At 44.2% G+C, this 17,488-nt stretch overlaps 1 protein-coding gene across 1 annotated transcript; it reads right to left on the bottom strand.

Annotated features, from left to right (window-relative positions):
* Positions 1-2,606: 2,606 nt before the first annotated feature.
* Positions 2,607-16,905, bottom strand: LOC119373838 (uncharacterized). The gene is made up of 5 exons (XM_037643896.2): positions 16,734-16,905; positions 7,792-7,924; positions 6,257-6,402; positions 4,993-5,125; positions 2,607-3,225 (listed from the first exon to the last, which is right to left on the bottom strand). Exons 1-5 carry the CDS (start codon positions 16,786-16,788, stop codon positions 2,964-2,966), a joined length of 729 nt encoding a protein of 242 aa, XP_037499824.1. The 5' UTR covers positions 16,789-16,905; the 3' UTR covers positions 2,607-2,963.
* Between the last annotated feature and the right edge of the window lie 583 nt (positions 16,906-17,488).

Below are 17,488 nucleotides of genomic sequence, written 5' to 3'. Positions count from 1 at the left end.
GAAACTCGTTGGAAGAAGCTACAAGAAAGCTGCCTTTGTCTCTTTGCGCTTTGCATAATAATGAACGCTTACCACGTCACCTATTACGTTATTTGAATGAAGAAAACGAAAACAATAAAGTTCTCAGTACGGTTTCTTTGTAGTAGTGGCTTTCACGCTACTTCACAGGAGTACGCCGGTTTTTTTACCTTTCACATAACTTCACTCGCCTTGCAGGTTCCCGTGGCACAGATTTCCATCTCCACGCTTTTGGATTGTTAAATATTTCACCCTCACAATGCTGCCCGCCGTGCTCCTGGTCAGCGCTTATGGATGAGTGCCTGCCCGCTCACAGAATGAACCTTGCAACGTTTTTGTTGTTGTGAGTCACAAGGTTATTCTTCAATTTTTCTCTGGAGGGGAGAAGGCTACTCTAGCGGCATTCCATGACGCAAGGAACGGCGCGAGAGGGTCCCGGTGTAAACTCTGCGAAGTGCCTGCCCCTTCGCCAAGTTTCAAAACCCTCCCCTGCTCTGGATATGCGTCGGTCCCGGACTCCACCATTCCTTCACAGATTAACTATTATTTCAGGGTAGAGGTTTCCTGCGCAGTACCTCGTACGGGTTACTGTTGCAACATCGTGCTACTGTGTAGGAGGATGCCAATTAGTTTCCTTTCATTAAACCTACCAAGGTTAAGAAAAAAAATTGTACAGAAATTAAGGTCCTCAATTTTAAACATTTCATGTGTTGTATTTGCTTTTTCACTGCAGGTACTGTGTGGTGTCTTTTTAATGTTTCGAGTGTTTGTTGAGAGGGTGGAGATAAGTGGGGTGCTATATTTTTGTACCTAAATCTTCTTAGTGTAAAAGTAGCGATGACGTCGGAATGCTGGAAAACCACGGTGTACTCTCGGGTTTTGCGAACATCTAATAGGGATGCACAAATTCCTAATGTTCGGCTTCAATACCGTCTCTTATTGGTTTCCCACCAAACGAAAACGTGGATGCCCAACTTGAAAGTTATGTCCATGTAAGAATGCCCGATTAATTTTATTGATGAATTCGTTTACAGGTTTTTGGCAGCTGTTGTGCTGCATAATTTTATGGAAGTGAATATCAGTATCGCCTCCCATGACCGTGCCACCAAAATATGAAAGGAACCTAAAGGGAACGGGAAAGCTGTGTGCGTGTATTCCTTATGCTCCGCTTAAAGTCCGCTGCTAAAATGCATCAAGTATCATTTTACAGAGCTAGCTGCAACCCATTCTGCATATGCTTAGCATTCCCAACAGTGCTGAGGAAGCGCTTGTTTGCTGAGCCGTCTTGCATACGAAGCTATAGCTGACCAGTTCTCAGCGTCGTAAAATACTGGCCACACAGGAATGCAGTACATCTTAAGCAAAGAATTAGATTGCACTTGTTCAAAAACCTTAAGAGGAAAAAGAAAAATAATTACGAAAGTTCAACGCACGGGAAAACCCATCTAGAATTGAGACATTGAAGACATGCTCGCTGTACATATCTTCAATTGACGAAGAAAAGTAATAGCAGTCGGGTGGCCGTGGGATCCGTACATATCTGCAGTAAAAGCGGTAGCGATCACACACGTTCTTCAGGCGACGTGGACGCCATATAAACGAGTGATCTAGCATGTCTGTTACTGAGGAGTCGAATCTCATTTCGGCGGGCGTGTTGATCAAGCGCGTGTCGCCAGCTCTCCGTACAGCCGGGCTCGCCAGTTCCTCTCTCACGTGCTTATCATCTGCGGTGATCACTTTATTTGGATTGGTCAAACACCAAAACATTCGCGTTGCTCCTTCCATTACGACCGCGCGTAATACGCGTGGCAAGGTTATGATGCCAAGTGTGTACAGCTTCACTGGCTGCTAGTTGGCAAGGTGCGTAGCGGCGCATTCCTCGGCCGTGCAGCAATTACTGCGCTGGAAGGTTTTCGATATAATTTTAACATACCAGGCATTGCGGAATTAAAAGGGGAAATTATAGTAACATTGATTGAATTTCGAAGCAACACAATCGCTTAATTTACTTTGAAAAAGCTGAATTTTCTGACATGCGGAGTTTGGTAGCTCGAATAGTTGTATTTAGCGACAAAAACTTCAACTTAATGCCACAGTATCATTTATCACCTTCTGCAGCAAGGCTTTAGCCCAGAATTGCTTCTCAGCCAACCAATTAGATATTTATGAATATTCTACAAAATATTTCATAATTAAGTAGCATGTTGGGTGAATTGTGCATAACAAGAATTAACACTGAAGTTGCTTCATTTTCTTTGGTCAGGAAATGTGCACGAATTTATTTCGCTAAATACAATCACGCTAGACGTTTTTGATATTTTTAATTCCTGAGACAATAGAGGCCCGAGCAAGAAGCGCCAGAAGAGCGCGAGAGAATTGTCCGTCTGTGATAGCAGCGCCAAATTATGAAAAAAGATCATAGAAAAATAAACGACACTAGGCGCGCTCTTTGCAAAAAATTAAAAATTTCGAAACAATCAATACGTATGAGAAAATGAAGAACCACTTCAGTGATAGAACATTACGCAGGAGTCAAACATATAATCTCTAGCACGAAAGCCAATGCCTTCACGCTATGACAAGCCTTGTTTTATTTATTACCAGTTTCTTAGCATAGAACAAACGCGAACGATTGACGCTTCTTACCACAGTACAAATAAAATAAAACAGTTGAAAGACGGTCGACCTTTGTCGACTATCCGTAGGCATTCCATGTGGCTGCACCAACGAAGGAGCAGCGATATTTTTATATTTTCGTAGTACTGGACCAGTGGGTTCGCGACAATATTGTTGTTATCGGTGCAATCACGGTCGGCAGGAAGGCCAAGCTGTAGGCGAAGTGATATCTAAGAGAATGAGTTTATCGCAAAGATTACAGAGCGTAGCAAAAGAATGAAACGGTATGCTCTAGTGGCAGCATTACATCATTTCGTAGCTGCGTAGCGTCATGACCCCTTCGAGCCGAGGATGGCAGCGTTTTGTATGGCCAGCTCGAAGAGGTCTCTGCTGCCAAGATTACTTTGATCCGGAGGCTCCAACACTGGCAGCTCCTTGCAGGCAGCCGAGCCCCTCGAGTATTTGCCGCACACGAGACTCAAGACTTCCCCAAGTATTTTGTCCAGGACGCTGTTCATGAATTCCTTCGCTGCATTGTTTGGACAGTGCAACAGGGCGTCGTCGAAACAGTCCTGGACCTTGTTGAATGTACTGCACAAAAAGAAAAGGGATGAGACAAGCTCCGCATCCCTGCTTAATCTAGTCAGCAACAGAGCGTATTTTTATAGATATATTATTGAGTATAAGTAACATTAAAGCACAAATATCAAGCACTCAGTCTGCTTATTCATGCTACTCTAAACGGGAAAGGGGCAAGAAAAATTAAGAGCAGTGCAGTAGCGCGCGTAACCATAGCATAAAACAAAAAAAAAGATGGCAGCAGTTGTAGGTTCTTTACACCCGCCACGGTGGTCTAGTGGTTATGGGTTCGACTGGTGACCCGGAGGTCGCGCGATCGAATCCGGGACGCAGCAGCCGCATCTCGATGGAGGTGAAATGCAACAGGCCCGTGTAACTTGGTTTAGCTGCATGTTAAATTACCCCAGGTGGTCCAAATTTCCTGAACCCTCCACTATGGCGTCCATCTTAGTCACATCATGGTTTTGGGGCCCCAACAATTATTAGTCTGATCGTTATAGGTTCTTTTACGAAAGATTTTCAATTCGAGATAATGTCCCGCTAAAGATTTAGTTAGCATTACCATAACGACAAAAAGCAACATTTCTCGTAAATTACGCTTTGCAGATCGTCAAGGTATGTTTGGTTTTAAGTCACAGCCACGATTTTATTGAAGAAAAACTTGTCTCTAGTGTCGCTTTCATCACTGCGCAATTAGTTATACGATTTCTTCGGCTTTCTACGGTCTAACGCTAAAAAGAGTAGCTAAAACATTAGAATTGCCGCAGAGATGCGGAGTCTGTACCGACAAACCCGAGGAAACTCCTGTAAATTTTATCGATAGTGCGAGCAATGCCATGCTTCCTTGATGCACATTTTAGTTGTGGATCATCACAAAGTAACAGGAATATTGTGAAATTATTGCGTGAGAATTATTCTGAAAGTAACACAATTTCACCCTATGGCCCTACGAGCAAAACAGCGACAGCGTTTTTGTAGAAGTGAACACAAGGCGTAAAAGTATAGAATGGTATTCTAACCTGATTGAATCTAACACTGAGTAAATAGCTTTCGTGATGGAGAAAGTGATATTGACATATAGACATCGTGAGCAGCGCGGCACAGTTTTCTGTTCCATGTAATGTCACAATTACCAATTGAAGGGAGATGATTACTGATGACAACAGAAGTTACGCTGTAATTGAAGAATTGCGAAGAAGGTAATTTGATTCTCTGGGGTTTAGCTTTCATATATTCTCTTTCAATTGCCCTTATGTCCACTTTCGCATTACTCTATATCTTAAACTGGTTCCTTCGACGTCCTTAGATGCCTCAGGTACAGTAAAATAATCCCCCCAATTTTCTCCTGTGCGGCAACATCTATCTATCTATCTATCTATCTATCTATCTATCTATCTATCTATCTATCTATCTATCTATCTATCTATCTATCTATCTATCTATCTATCTATCTATCTATCTATCTATCTATCTATCTATCTATCTATCTATCTATCTATCTATCTATCTATCTATCTATGTGTGTGGGGGGGGGAGGGAAAGGTTCTGTATATGACGTGGACGTGTGTGCTGCTGTGTTTGAGAGTGCGCTTTTTGCACAAGGAAGATGCAAGGTATTATATTTGTATTGTATCCGTATGTTCAACCGATGGCTTGCAGCATTTCGTTAATCGCTGTCTATGCTTGGTGTAAGTGGGCAGACGACGCAGTCAATATATTAAAGATTCGGTTAAGACACCACTCGTTTGAAACAGCATGGTGGTTGAATACTCTACTCACCAGCAAGAGTAGTGAATGACTTGTTTTCTCGGCGCAGCAACCACGCCAATCTCCATTTCTTCTCGCATACTGCTCATGCACTGATGCAGCTGATCCCCAGCTTCATTCAGACAGCCAACGCCGTTGTGGAACACTGCGATAAAACAAGAGCGGTGGAATGCAGATGAAAGCATAGAAGAGCAACGGTTAAGGTCAACAATAAAAGGTATGAGGGAACAAGCAGAAGGCGGAGAGGAAAAGGAACAAAAGGTACAGAGGCCAAACAGCCGTGCATACGGTTTCCTCCCTTTGTCTGGCGTAAAAAGGTTTTAAGGTTTGAAAAGGTAAAAGTCACAGCTTCGCCGCAAGGGCGAAACAATGAATGTGATAGCAACAAACTGGGATGTAATACCACGGCCGCTTGGTAATACGAAGCAAGGCTAGCAGTTAACTCCCTTACTATCCAACTTGGCGTAATTCAGCAACACTCCGGCGTAAGGAAATGCGGCCGCTGCAGCGAGAGAAGCGCCCTTCATGCTGTCTTCCCGGCGCAGTGGTCCAGTGGCTATGCTGCTCGGCTGCTGGTCCGAAGGTTGCGGGTTTCATCCCGGCCTCGGCGGTCGCATTTCGATGAAGGCAAAATGCTAGAGGCCAGCGTACTGTGCGATCTCACTGCACGTAAGAACGCCAGATGGTCGAAATTTTTGGAGCTCTCGCCTACGGCGTGCCTGATAATAGTATCGTGGTTTTCGCAAGTAAAACCCCAGATACCTTTACTTGTTCTTTCACCTTATATACTTTATGTCAAGCTTTTTTTCATTCTGCAAGGAATTCCTTTCATACATGCTTTTCTGTTCGCGAGTGCGTTTGTGCATGCGCGTCAGCGTTCCTGTGATTTTGTGTCTCTGTTTGCACGCTTCTGTACGTGCTTCGGCTACGCCTTGGCGTTGGCGGTTGGCGACCCAATCTGAAGCGAAAAGCGTGACCACGTTCGTATGGCTCCGACAATGTATTATTGTTGTCGATTTACCCTCAGCAAGAGGGAGACTTTTCCCAAACGTCTGCAATTACACCTGTTTTGAGCCACCTGACCGCAATTTATGCTTGCCACCTCCCTTAAATCACACTGTAAAATTACATGGCCGCCTAAGCAGCACCTTCGTTTTTATTGGCACCTACTGCGTTACTGCTAGAAGGAAGGAGTTATCTGCAGCATTGGAATGGCATAACAGGCAAAATTACACCTCCGTAAGCTTTACGAAATCAGGGGCAGAGTTTCACTCACGTTCGTTCAGTTCGGTGCCTTCAGTGCATACGGCTTCGTAGGCTTCATCCATGGCCTGCAAACTTAGCAGGGCAGCCACTCTCGGAAGGCCCTCCAAGCATTCCTTCGAAAATTCTAGGGCACAGGACAGCTGGACGGATAGGTGCCTGCAGTAATTCATCATCAGACTCACTACTCAGTGGTTCCCAAATAATAGAAATTCCGGGAGGTGCGTTACTTATGCACAGCGGTAAATTTTCGCTAGAGGCGTAGCTCAACGTACAATTTTTGGGAAGCGTTATATCGAGTGACACCAGAATCCAATTTATATAACATCGATCCACGTTAGTTAATTTCATTCTACGTGGTAATTACTACACTACGGTTAAAGATAACAATTAATGTCCCTTATGCTTTCCTTGGCCTAATTGTATGTTGGAATCATTTGGTTGTGTGTAACAAAGAAACGAGCCCTTTGAAAATATTCGCCTTGTTTTCTTCATTCTCGTAGAGCACAGATTTCTGAGCGCAGGTGGTCGAAACATATGCACAGTTTTCATAACGCCTTTTCGCATGTTATATTTATTGAAAGCTCAGTAATGGGAGAATTACTTGTATTGTAGCAGCCATAAAAAAGACATATTGAGAGGACGGTAGAAAAGGGGTAATCAGAGTGTACCCTTAAAAATTATGTATACCTGCCAGGGTGTGGGCCTATCTTTCTGCATCAAAGCCGATTCGTAAAGGTTATGTTGAAAGATACTGAGGGACCCGCGACTGCTGACCCGAAGGTCGCGTGGATCGAATCCCGGCCGCGGCGGACGCATCTTCTATGGAGGCGGAAATGCTCGAGGCCCGTTTCTAGGTGCACCTTAGGTGCCCTGGTGGTCGCAATTTCCGGAGCCTTCCACTACGGCGTCCCTCATAATCAAGTCATGTTTTTGGGATGTTAAACCATAACTATTGTTATTAAAGATGCTGAATGTTAGTCAGGTATACTACTGTGTATGAGATAGGAACAAATTTAAATTCAATTAAGCTGTTTGAATTGGTCTTTTCTGTGGATAATGCAGTGGCAGCAACCATCCATGAATTTCAGGTCGCTCCAGTGCTCTCGTGGATAACTAGTGTTGCCATTCAGCGATGGCTTCATTTCCTGTGAAACAGGAAAAGTTTGCACGCAAACACTTTTTCGATAAAACGGCCTAGACGGTGTCTTATTTATAGAAGTGCAAGAAAATCAATTGCATTTTGTCGAACGGCTAAAACAACAACAAATAAACATTTAACACTAATATATGCGGCGCGATCTTGGCTGACTGCAGATTTGTTTCGATAGCAACACGGTGCCGCCGAGGCGGAGTTCTGATAAAGACATCGCACTTATAACTGTAGAAGTCGAGCAAACAATATTTACAGTCTCGAAGCAAAGCTTGAAATTTTTCACAGTTGGCTTCAATCATTGTTTATAAAATATAAACATAAATTGTCCGCGACGCTGAAGCGACACTTTCGTGTAAAAACGAAAAAAAAGTAATGAAACCTGCTGTTCGTACTCGCAATTGTCGACGAACTCTTGTCCACCAGCGGGCACTCGTGTGACGTTGCTGTAGATGAGGAAGTCCGAGCCGCAGTCATTCAGCTGTTTCTTCGTGCAGCCAGGCTTGAATGGGAGCTCTTCGGCCTGGGCTGCGTGGTATGACGCCCATTTGTTATTTTCCGTCATAAGATTACTATTGCAATACAGCAAAGATAGCGAGCTGAAAGATTATTTATTCGTCGGCGTTAAGGGTACAAAACAGCAATAGCCACTGGAATTTTCTAATGAGCCTGCAGTCAAACTCCTTATTCAACCCGCAGCGCAGTTACACACATATGAGCAAGAACACGAGCATACAGAGTTGTATCAGAACTGTCAATTGGGCGAGCTGGTGTACTTCCATCTTGAACGAATACTAGCGCGACCAAAACGAGGAAAGGAGAATACGAAACGAGGACAAGGGTCGGCGATGTAGTCTGTCTTTTCTATTCTCGTCGTCGTTTTTGTCGCGCTAGTATTCGTTCATATAGCGTTGCGTTTTTTCGCCCTTCTCTTATTTCGCTCTGCGAGGGTTCGCTGCAGTTTAAATACGAATTACAACCAACTAGCCTAAGTAACCGTCTTGTTGCGATAAAAAAAAAAAGCTTTCTACTACGACAAGGGTCGTTCATGAAGAACGTCCCGGTATACACTTCAATGAGATTGCGAGAGCGTCCGATAAATAATTAACCGATGTAAGATGTTTCTGTGGAATCAAGCGAGTCAGCATGTGCGCAGCAGTCATGCCCGGGTCTGCAGTGCCACTCGATTGCAGCGAGCCATGTGAGACACTGAAACCCCCATACAATTACAGTTTACAGTTTTACAGGCGACCATGCGAGAAAATAAATTAAATCGATAAGAAATCTTTCTCCAGACGAGGCGACTATGGAAGCGTGGGTGTTTTAACGCCCAATATAAGTAATATCGAAAATCAGTTCTGCGAAATCCCGCAAGGTGGCGGGATTCCGCAGAACCCCGGACCAGGACGAATTTTTCGGCGACTAAGAGGCTTTCTTTCTGAGAAATCCGTCTGGATTTCCTTGTGGCTTCGTGCTACGAATGCGTGGTTGTCTATTTTCCCTTTCTTAACCCTTCCGCCACCTTGCGGGATTCCGCAGAACTGATTTGCAATATGTGTCCAGTTGCTTCGAGTTGTCGATGAATTCGCCCTCGCGCTGCCAATTGCAAGCTTCCTGGTTAGCACAATTGGTAGAGCGACCGCCTCGGAAAGGCGTTGGTCCCGGGTTCGAACCCCGGACCAGGACGAATTTTTCGGTGACTAAGAGGCTTTCTTTCTGAGAAATCCGCGTGGATTTCCTTGTGGCTTCGTGCTACGAATGGGTGGTGTTGTCTATTTTTCCCTTTCATGAGTAATATCTATTTACTGGAGCAAATCTGTCGAACTCTTTGGAATACTCGCGCAAAGTTTTTCTTTTACAGCATCGCATAATAAATAGGAAAAACTGAGGTAAAACTGAGGAAAAACTGAGGTGAATATCAGACATTGAGCTTCGTAGCCAATGGTTTTTTTTTCCCAATATTTCGAATTCGAATAGTAAGGCAATGCGTCGACTCAGGTAAATTTTCTAAGCTAAGAGTATGCCAATAGCAAAGTTCGTGCTTCGTAGCCAATGGTTTATTTTTCCAATATTTCGAATTCGAATAGTGTAACTACTGACTTTCGCAAAAAAAACAAAAAATCTTTCCCCTGCCATACATGAAGTAGCATGTATGGGGTACTTAATGTTCTCACGAAGGAAGGATTGCTGTTTTATATTTTCGGGACTCGACATCACTGTGTATGTCACCATTCCTCCATTGAACGAAAACAGCTGGTCACCGCACATAAGAGTGCTGATGTGTTAATTTTGATGTCATAGTTCAGCTCACTAAGCACGCCTTCTCAATTGGGATGAGCAATGACAACTCATTGGCAAGGTGTTCATTGCAGGTGCTTTATCTTAGGTTACCCCAGAATATTGCTGAGTCTACTTATTTTTAGACATTGCTTCGAAATTTTGCAATGACCCTTTATTTGTTTCGGTGGTTTTGTTGGTATAATTTCGGCGCTCTATTTCAGCAACGTGATCGGCCTCATACGCACTGCCAATGCGTGCGTGCGTGCGTGCGTGCGTATGTGCGTGTGTGTTTGTGTGCTTGCGCGTGCGTGTATTCGTTTGGTCGCGATGACTGCTGCCACCGCTCAAGACAATACAATGTCTGTACCTTTCATGGAAATGCTGTGTCGTCCTGCGTAAAATGCTAGACAGTTTCGTTGATAGTCCACTTTTCACAAAGTGGAATGGTTCATCACCTTTTCCAAATGAAGATTGTTATGGATTACAGATTCTGGTGGCGGCGTTGTCGTACGCGAAAAAGGTGACACAGAATGCGGCCCTCAGGCGTGCTCCAGCCACGTGCGTCTGCGCCTTTGTCCAAATAACTGATGATGTCTCGATTGTGGGCTGGTTGGCGATCAGCCGTTTCTGATATGGCAGTCTGATCGAGGCCACTTGTCATTTCGGGTTGCCTATCTCGTCTTGTGAATTGTCTGGTTTTTGCTCACAGTTTTCCATATGCCTTATTTCATTGTTGCCTGCATTCGAATGCACGACCTCACGTTCCAGCGCCGATGCCGGAACGTGAGCAATTAGGCGCGATGCCAACCGTGTAGGCGCGCCCTCACGCCACGCCCGCAGCCAATCAGAGCCGTTTCTCTTCTCCGGGGAGGGAAAGGGCACTCAAAGGTTTCGCAGGCGCTGTGCCGTCTTCGTTTCCGTTCAGAAAGGAAGGAAGGAAGGAAGGAAGGAAGGAAGGAAGGAAGGAAGGAAGAAAGAAAGAAAGAAAGAAAGAAAGAAAGAAAGAAAGAAAGAAAGAAAGAAAGAAGGAAAGAAAGAAAGAAAGAAAGAAAGAAAGAAAGAAAGAAAGAAAGAAAGGAGGAAAGAAAGAAAAAAAGAAAGGAAGAAGTGACCGGCACGCGCATTGAAACTACAACGAAAAGGAAAGACGCCCACTACAAAAATTCGGCATATTTCATTTCAGTTTATTTAGCAATCTTTTTTTTTTCAGCAATCATGTTAAAGCACAATGTTAAGGTACAAGGTACAATTAAGGTACCGTATCCCACATACCGCGGCAGTCAATGTTATGCGAAGCATGCGGCGGGAAGGTGACTGTGGCGTAATTTTTGTTTACTGAGCGACACGTCACAAAATGATGCTAAAGAGTTGTATAAATTTTATACGCACACATATAGGTTGAAGAGCCGCATATGTGTTATATAACCAGTTGTTTACGGTTGGGTAACGCTGCCAACGGCAACGTGGGTATTACCAACACCAGAAGCGGTAAGCTGATATGTAGTGCTTATACTTGTCCCTTATGATGAAGAACGCACGCACGTTTCACGAACCAATGTGCATGTGTGGAAGAAGTGCTTGACAGTCCATGGACAAGGTCATCATAACCGTAATCAGTGAGCATCAGCAGCTTGTCATGACTTGTTATTGCATCCGGTCGTGATCGCGGTGACGACGGGCCCATGTGTAATTGAGAAGTATGTGGTATAGTAGAGCTATTGGAATTTGTGGGTGCCTCGGTCATTTCGTCGAGAAATTGTGAGTCGATATAGCCGGCGACATGTCGGAACCTGAAGCCACCCTTCTCGTTGGCGAGGTATAGGCCGTCCAGGCTGGTAGACCTGGATAGTGCTACGTAGACCAACATAAGTGGATAGCGCTTGTCATATTCGTACACTACCTGGGCGTATGTGGCCTACGTTGCCTAGTCTACAAAGCGGCTGTCAATCAATCTGCCATCATCCTCGGTCAGTATGAGGCCATCGCCCAGCCTCGTAAGAAATGGAGAGGACACTGCGCCATTCTGGCGAACGAATTGCACTTTACGGTGCGTTGATGTGGATATCATATGTAACTTTCGTTAATATGTTCCTCCGTGGTTGAGTAATGTTTCAATATAGCTTGCTGAATCATAGGAATAAAAATGTAATGTTTATTAGACTGCTATAAAAGCAGAGCCAACACTGGAACCACAGACGTTAATCGAAAATGACGCCTGTAACTTAGGAGGACACATCGTAGGAATATCATGTAGTGCTTATTACTACCTTGTAAAATTAGATAGCAAGCACCGCCACCACCACTGACGTTGCACTGATATTACGTACGCCTGCGTAGACTGTTTTTCCAAACCATCAAGGCCCTTGCGTGGCTCAGTGGTAGAATACCTCTTTGCCACGCAGAATGCTTGGCTTCGATTCCTGCTGCGATCCGAATTTTCATTCTTTCCATTCGTCGGGTCAACGCTGCCGATGCTGGTTTTTCCAAACGCTCTCGCATTTACTTTACCAATGTCTGTTCTCGCCGTTCCTGGGTAGATATAAACTGTCAATCACCTGCGGGGCATACCCGTACACTACAGCCCGTGGCAAACGGGTATGTGCCACGCGTGTCTAGTGGAAAGGGTTTGACGACCGGCGCGACAGTATTTTCACAATATTCATGTCATGACCAGACAATAATATTCGTCAAGTCCTGTTACCCTCTCATGCTAATTTTGGTCTGCACTAGGTTAAGGAGGCGATCATGAGAGCACCCAGACGTAGGCGGCTAAATAGATAGATAGATAGATAGATAGATAGATAGATAGATAGATAGATAGATAGATAGATAGATAGATAGATAGATAGATAGATAGATAGATAGATAGATAGAAACGCTCAAAGTGCCAAAGGTTCGCTAAGAAACGCTTCGCATTTAAAAGAAAGAAAGAAAGTAAGTTAGTAGGCCATGCACGTGCACGCCAAGCTTCGCCTGCACCCATTTTTCCGATAGGGAAAGCCTCCTCAAACCTTTCAACACATATATGCAATTTTGCCGTAAGGACAAAGTACTGAATGCGAGAGCAACATGAAGTATTACACCACATCCGCTCTATTAAAAATCCAGCCAGTTGCACGCCGCCACAACCGTCGTTCAGCGAAGCTGTAAGCGCGCACTTGTGTGTGAGGGTAGACTAGGACAACTTAGCCTCATTTCGAGCATTATCATCATCATCATCATTTTTAACATCATCTACAATATCATCATCATCACAACTTCAAGCATCATCATGACTTCATTTTATTTATTTATTCACTCCCCCCTGGTCATGGGACCACCGTGACGCCAGACAGACATGCAGACAGCACAGGCTCGACTTGAAACAGTTACGCTCTTAAAGAAACGCTCCCTCTTCGGTATTGCTGAAACACACATGCACTATAGCGGGAACGCTGCGTTGACTGATCCGTCCAAGTTTGCGCCCGCCCGTAACCCTACCGCGCTGGGAAACACTGCGGGAATTTCGAATTAAAAGATGTATGCGTGGCGGGCGAGCAGCTAAACGCATCGCGCCAGGGAGCGAGGGGTCGCAGGTTCGTCTCTCCGATGCCACTGGAACGGAAGATACCTTGTTATTATTTTTTAATTTTGTATCTATCTCGAATTTTCGCTCACGGACATCGCTGAATTTTCGCTCGCAACCAAAGACGCCGACGCCGAAATTTCTCGCAAACGAGCTCTTTAACACTATCGCGTTAAAACAGCAGGTGACCCTACATTCTTATAAAAAAAGTTAGTAAACAATTTGTAAATGCATGTATTTACCTGTTTAGAGCGTATTTTACTACCTGCGTGGCATCTCTTTACTAGCCAGCAGCTAGTAAAGCTTGTAAATTTTCTCCTTACTAAAGAGGGAGGGTTTCTTGCTGTTTTTTGCTAGGTACATATTAAGCCACCTATGTTGCCGGATACTTCGTATATGCTGTAGTATATTATTCCGTCATTCTGACAGTCTTATACAAAATTTAGACAAAGTTTGAATTTCTTGAATATGTTATATAAACAGTCTCGTGCTACGCGATGGCACACATATATGCAAACAGTAGGGTGCGAGATATTGGGTACAAAATATATATCATTGCTCTAAATTCTATAACTTCTAACCTGTGAAAGGTGTGTTATCCCAAAGTAGGCACATAAATGGCCGTCGAGATGCTGTTAAAGTAGACGCAAAGAGAAATAGAACAATAAAGAAAAAGAAAGCAAAGGGAAATAGATAGTCACGTGCCTGTGGATTCTTGAAACTGTGTGTGTGCTCGTTTGTTGTCTGTTCCTGTTTCTGTGTGAGTCGTTGTGATGTGTACTAGTTACATAAAGTAATCAGCGATTATTCATTAGGGTAACAGGACAATGCTGTAGCGTTTCATTTTTTTTAAATTTAATTTTATATGTTCTTCTCTAATAGAATCAACATGCTATGACAATGTACACGGCACATATAAACCAAATAGGCGTAAACCTCTTGTTGGGTAATTATAGTACACTAGTATCACCACGATGACTAAGTTGCAAGTGCGGTTATTAACAGCATAGTAAAAAACCAACAGTTTGAGTTGGTGCTTTTCACTTGCTAAGGAGGTGGTGGATTTCACTAATCGGCATTTTACTACTTTCTCTTACTACGAGGTTAGTGCTTTTTGTGACAAGTAAACGGTTAGTATTCAGTCAGTGAATATCCTGACTTTTTTTAAAGTGTGTAGTCCTTCACATAGGTCTCCGCTAGTGACAGTCGCACTTAGGCTTTGCTGTGCCCTGGCGTATTCCTTGGTTGAAATTGTCATAACTGAACAGCGCAACTGACAAGGACAGAGGAAGGTAACAACACACAGCGCTGTGTGTTGGAAACTTGCCAAAGTTTCCACGCTTCATCGTAGTCCTTGGATTAACCTTGTGTTTCGTAATGCTGCCGAGGCGAATCACAAAAAGCCGCAGGTTTCTTCTTGCATTCGCCTAAGACAACTCGAACGAGAAAGCCATCCGGTGTCGCTATTTTTCCGGGCACTCTACATTACGCGAACGCCACCTTTTATTATTATTTTTTTTCACACGAATGCTGCCAGAACGAAGTGTACGCGCAACTCCAACGCTCATGTGTTTGTTTTACTTTTAGGGTTAAAGCTCTACTACGTCATCGTCGCGTCGCAATGACCTTGAGCCGCCGAATCGCAACTGTGCCAGCTGTGACGTCACGCCACGTCATCCACTCGGAGAGGTGTCGCAGCTGCGCTCGCTCTGTGCATCGCCACTGCGGTACAACGTGAACAGGCGACGGTAAACATCCAACAGACGCCCACGTGCTCGTTACGTTATGTGCTCGCCTGGTTGTGCACTACACTGCCAGATGGCACCACTTGTAGACGCCGTTCATGTTTAGGGCTGCCGCGTCGGGTAAAATGCCAACATTGAGAAATATGATGACATAATAAAATTCTTTGGTATTATAGGAGGAAGAATGCATACGTTTGTGGATAGTGGCCTTTATCGTCGCTTCAATAGGGTGGATGAAATCTGAGAGAAGCCAAGTACAAGCCCCCTTTCGCACGATGCGCAGCTTTGTATATACGGATAGATGACGTATGAACGCTACGGAAATAGTTTCCGTGCGGTAAAGTTCGCGCATGCATGCGCACTCTTCGGCTGGTGCGGTATTACCGTACTCAATGTGCAGTGAACCGGCACTGCTAGCTAAGACGCTCTAACGTCGAGACAAAGGGTAAGCGTTAACTACGTGTATTTATTTACTGTTACGGTAATTGTGCGGGGAATCGTGTGCAGTTCACACCTCAACACCATTTGCCATCCATCGCACGCCCACCTACAGCGTAATGAAATTCGCATGCCAACTCAGGGAAGCGCTGGCCAACACACGCAATTGTTGCGTTGTGGACAGCCACGTGTACAGCACACGCTGTAGCTAAACCTCGCTTCCGTCACTTTCGAAGCTTTGACACCGATGGCGTCAAACTCGGAATGTGGCCAATGGATGTGGGAAGCCAGGTGTGTACTTGGAGGCAATCAACAGAATTCATATGTAAACAATGCACGCATCTCTAAATCTGTTATCCTGCATGAATGATAGACATGTGCAAAGGAGCGTACCCTGCAAAATTCATTGAAATTGTTTGGCCTCGAAAAATCGCCGGAATTGGCTTTTAAGCATCCGCAAGAGGGACGCGGCTTACACTGCATGTAGACCAATTGCAACTAATAAGGTATGACTTTACGCCATAATAATTTAAGCTACGAACTACAACACAACGCTGTTAACCTGGGAAATAAATCATTGTAATATCCACTGACGCTTCGCGTGCTGATAAAAAGGCTGGTGCAAGCATGGTCTCTTCTTCGCCTTTTTGGTCTTTTTTTTTCTTTGCTTCCTTCTGGATAATACGTCCGTTTTTATAGTATAACCATTGGCGATTGGTCGAGCAGCAGGGCGTAAGCTTTCGACGAAAGAATCGCCATCTTTCACTCTTGAATACTCTCGGTATGTTGACGCTTTCCCAGGCAACAAGTTCAAAGCTCCAGTGCCGCGCAGTAATTAGTCCTTAAAATCTGACAAGGTACTCATTTACTACGGGTGACACGACACCGTGGTCTACACTTAAGTGAAATGGCGGATTATTTTGCCACGACGTATAACCAAACCAGTGATTTCTATTTTCAATGTTAGAGTTTTCGTGAATTCGTCAAAATTTTTGAAGAAGATCGTTTACAAAGTGATTTTAAAACTTGTTCACGGAATGCGGTGATTTTACGACTTGAACACCTCCGCATGCTGAAGGTAATCAGATGAAGGATATTAGGCGACAAAAGCAGCAGGCGTATCTAAGAAAGACAAACCGCGTTGACACCATGAAAGAAAAAAAAAGCCCCGTTTACCGGCCAGGACCGCAGCTTTAAGATTACTATTTGTTTTTGAAGTTAACGAGAGGCGCTATACTACTCGCAAATAGCTGTCAGATAAGCGAGCAAAACAACTGTAATACTTGCAGACACGTGTTTGAAATCTCACCGTATGTGATGGTGAAAACAGCAAACGTGGTTGCGCACAAGGGACGGAGCAGCATCGTGTTGCCAGTGGAGTCGGCTAAGATTGTTTGCTGCCAGAATGTGGCATAATCAAGGAAACTTTGTGTGGAAAATCAACAAAACTGCTCTATAGTTTTCCTCACTTGGGGTCCATCACGAATGCTACGCCTCAAGGTGCATGCGCACGATATTCCTCCTCTGTACCACGCCCCAAACAACACCCCTCCCCCATTACTCTTCCCACAAAGCACTTGTGCCTGCCGCGTCAGTTACGCCTCAACAGAGCTCCATCGTCGCCTTCATTTCCCGATTTCTTTGTTTTTCTACCCGGCTTGTCTAGATGATGGGAGAATTGCGTTGTTTATTCCATTTGCTTGATGTGCTGATCTCACGATCGACGCAATATAGAATCGCTCAATATATCGTCCCTATTCTTACATAAGCAATATTTCACTTATGACTTTAATGAAGGATGCGTCAAGGTCCTAGTAACTGCGTGAGTTGATAAACAGTACGCATATTCTCATTTCCCATTCCTGTGTATAAATACGCTGTAATTTACGCATTTAGTGTGTTTTTCGCAGTATTTCAGTGTGCACGTGTTTTAGCAAGTGTGTTTTTTGCAGCACTTGTTCTAAATAGCTTTCTTTGTGCCTTCATATCAGTGTAACAATTTTTTAAAGAAAACCTGCAAGAAATTGACAGCAGATCCGACCTAATCGATCTATCGGGAAAGCG

This window comes from Rhipicephalus sanguineus, chromosome 11, assembly GCF_013339695.2.
Source record: "Rhipicephalus sanguineus isolate Rsan-2018 chromosome 11, BIME_Rsan_1.4, whole genome shotgun sequence".
In the NCBI taxonomy this organism is placed as follows: Eukaryota; Metazoa; Arthropoda; class Arachnida; order Ixodida; family Ixodidae; genus Rhipicephalus; species Rhipicephalus sanguineus.
Note: the sequence above shows the minus strand (reverse complement) of the source record. Positions and strands in the feature narration are given on the sequence as shown.

What these genes read in the sequence shown, in the direction of transcription:
- LOC119373838 (XM_037643896.2), bottom strand. Translation starts at nt 16,788, where the DNA reads ATGCTGCTCCGTCCCTTGTGCGCAACCACGTTTGCTGTTTTCACCATC. An exon ending in AGGCACCGAACTGAACGAAC is followed by an intron (nt 5,126 to 6,256) that starts GTGAGTGAAACT and finishes GTTTTATCGCAG; the next exon opens with TGTTCCACAACGGCGTTGGC. An exon ending in GTCATTCACTACTCTTGCTG is followed by an intron (nt 3,226 to 4,992) that starts GTGAGTAGAGTA and finishes CTTTTTGTGCAG; the next exon opens with TACATTCAACAAGGTCCAGG.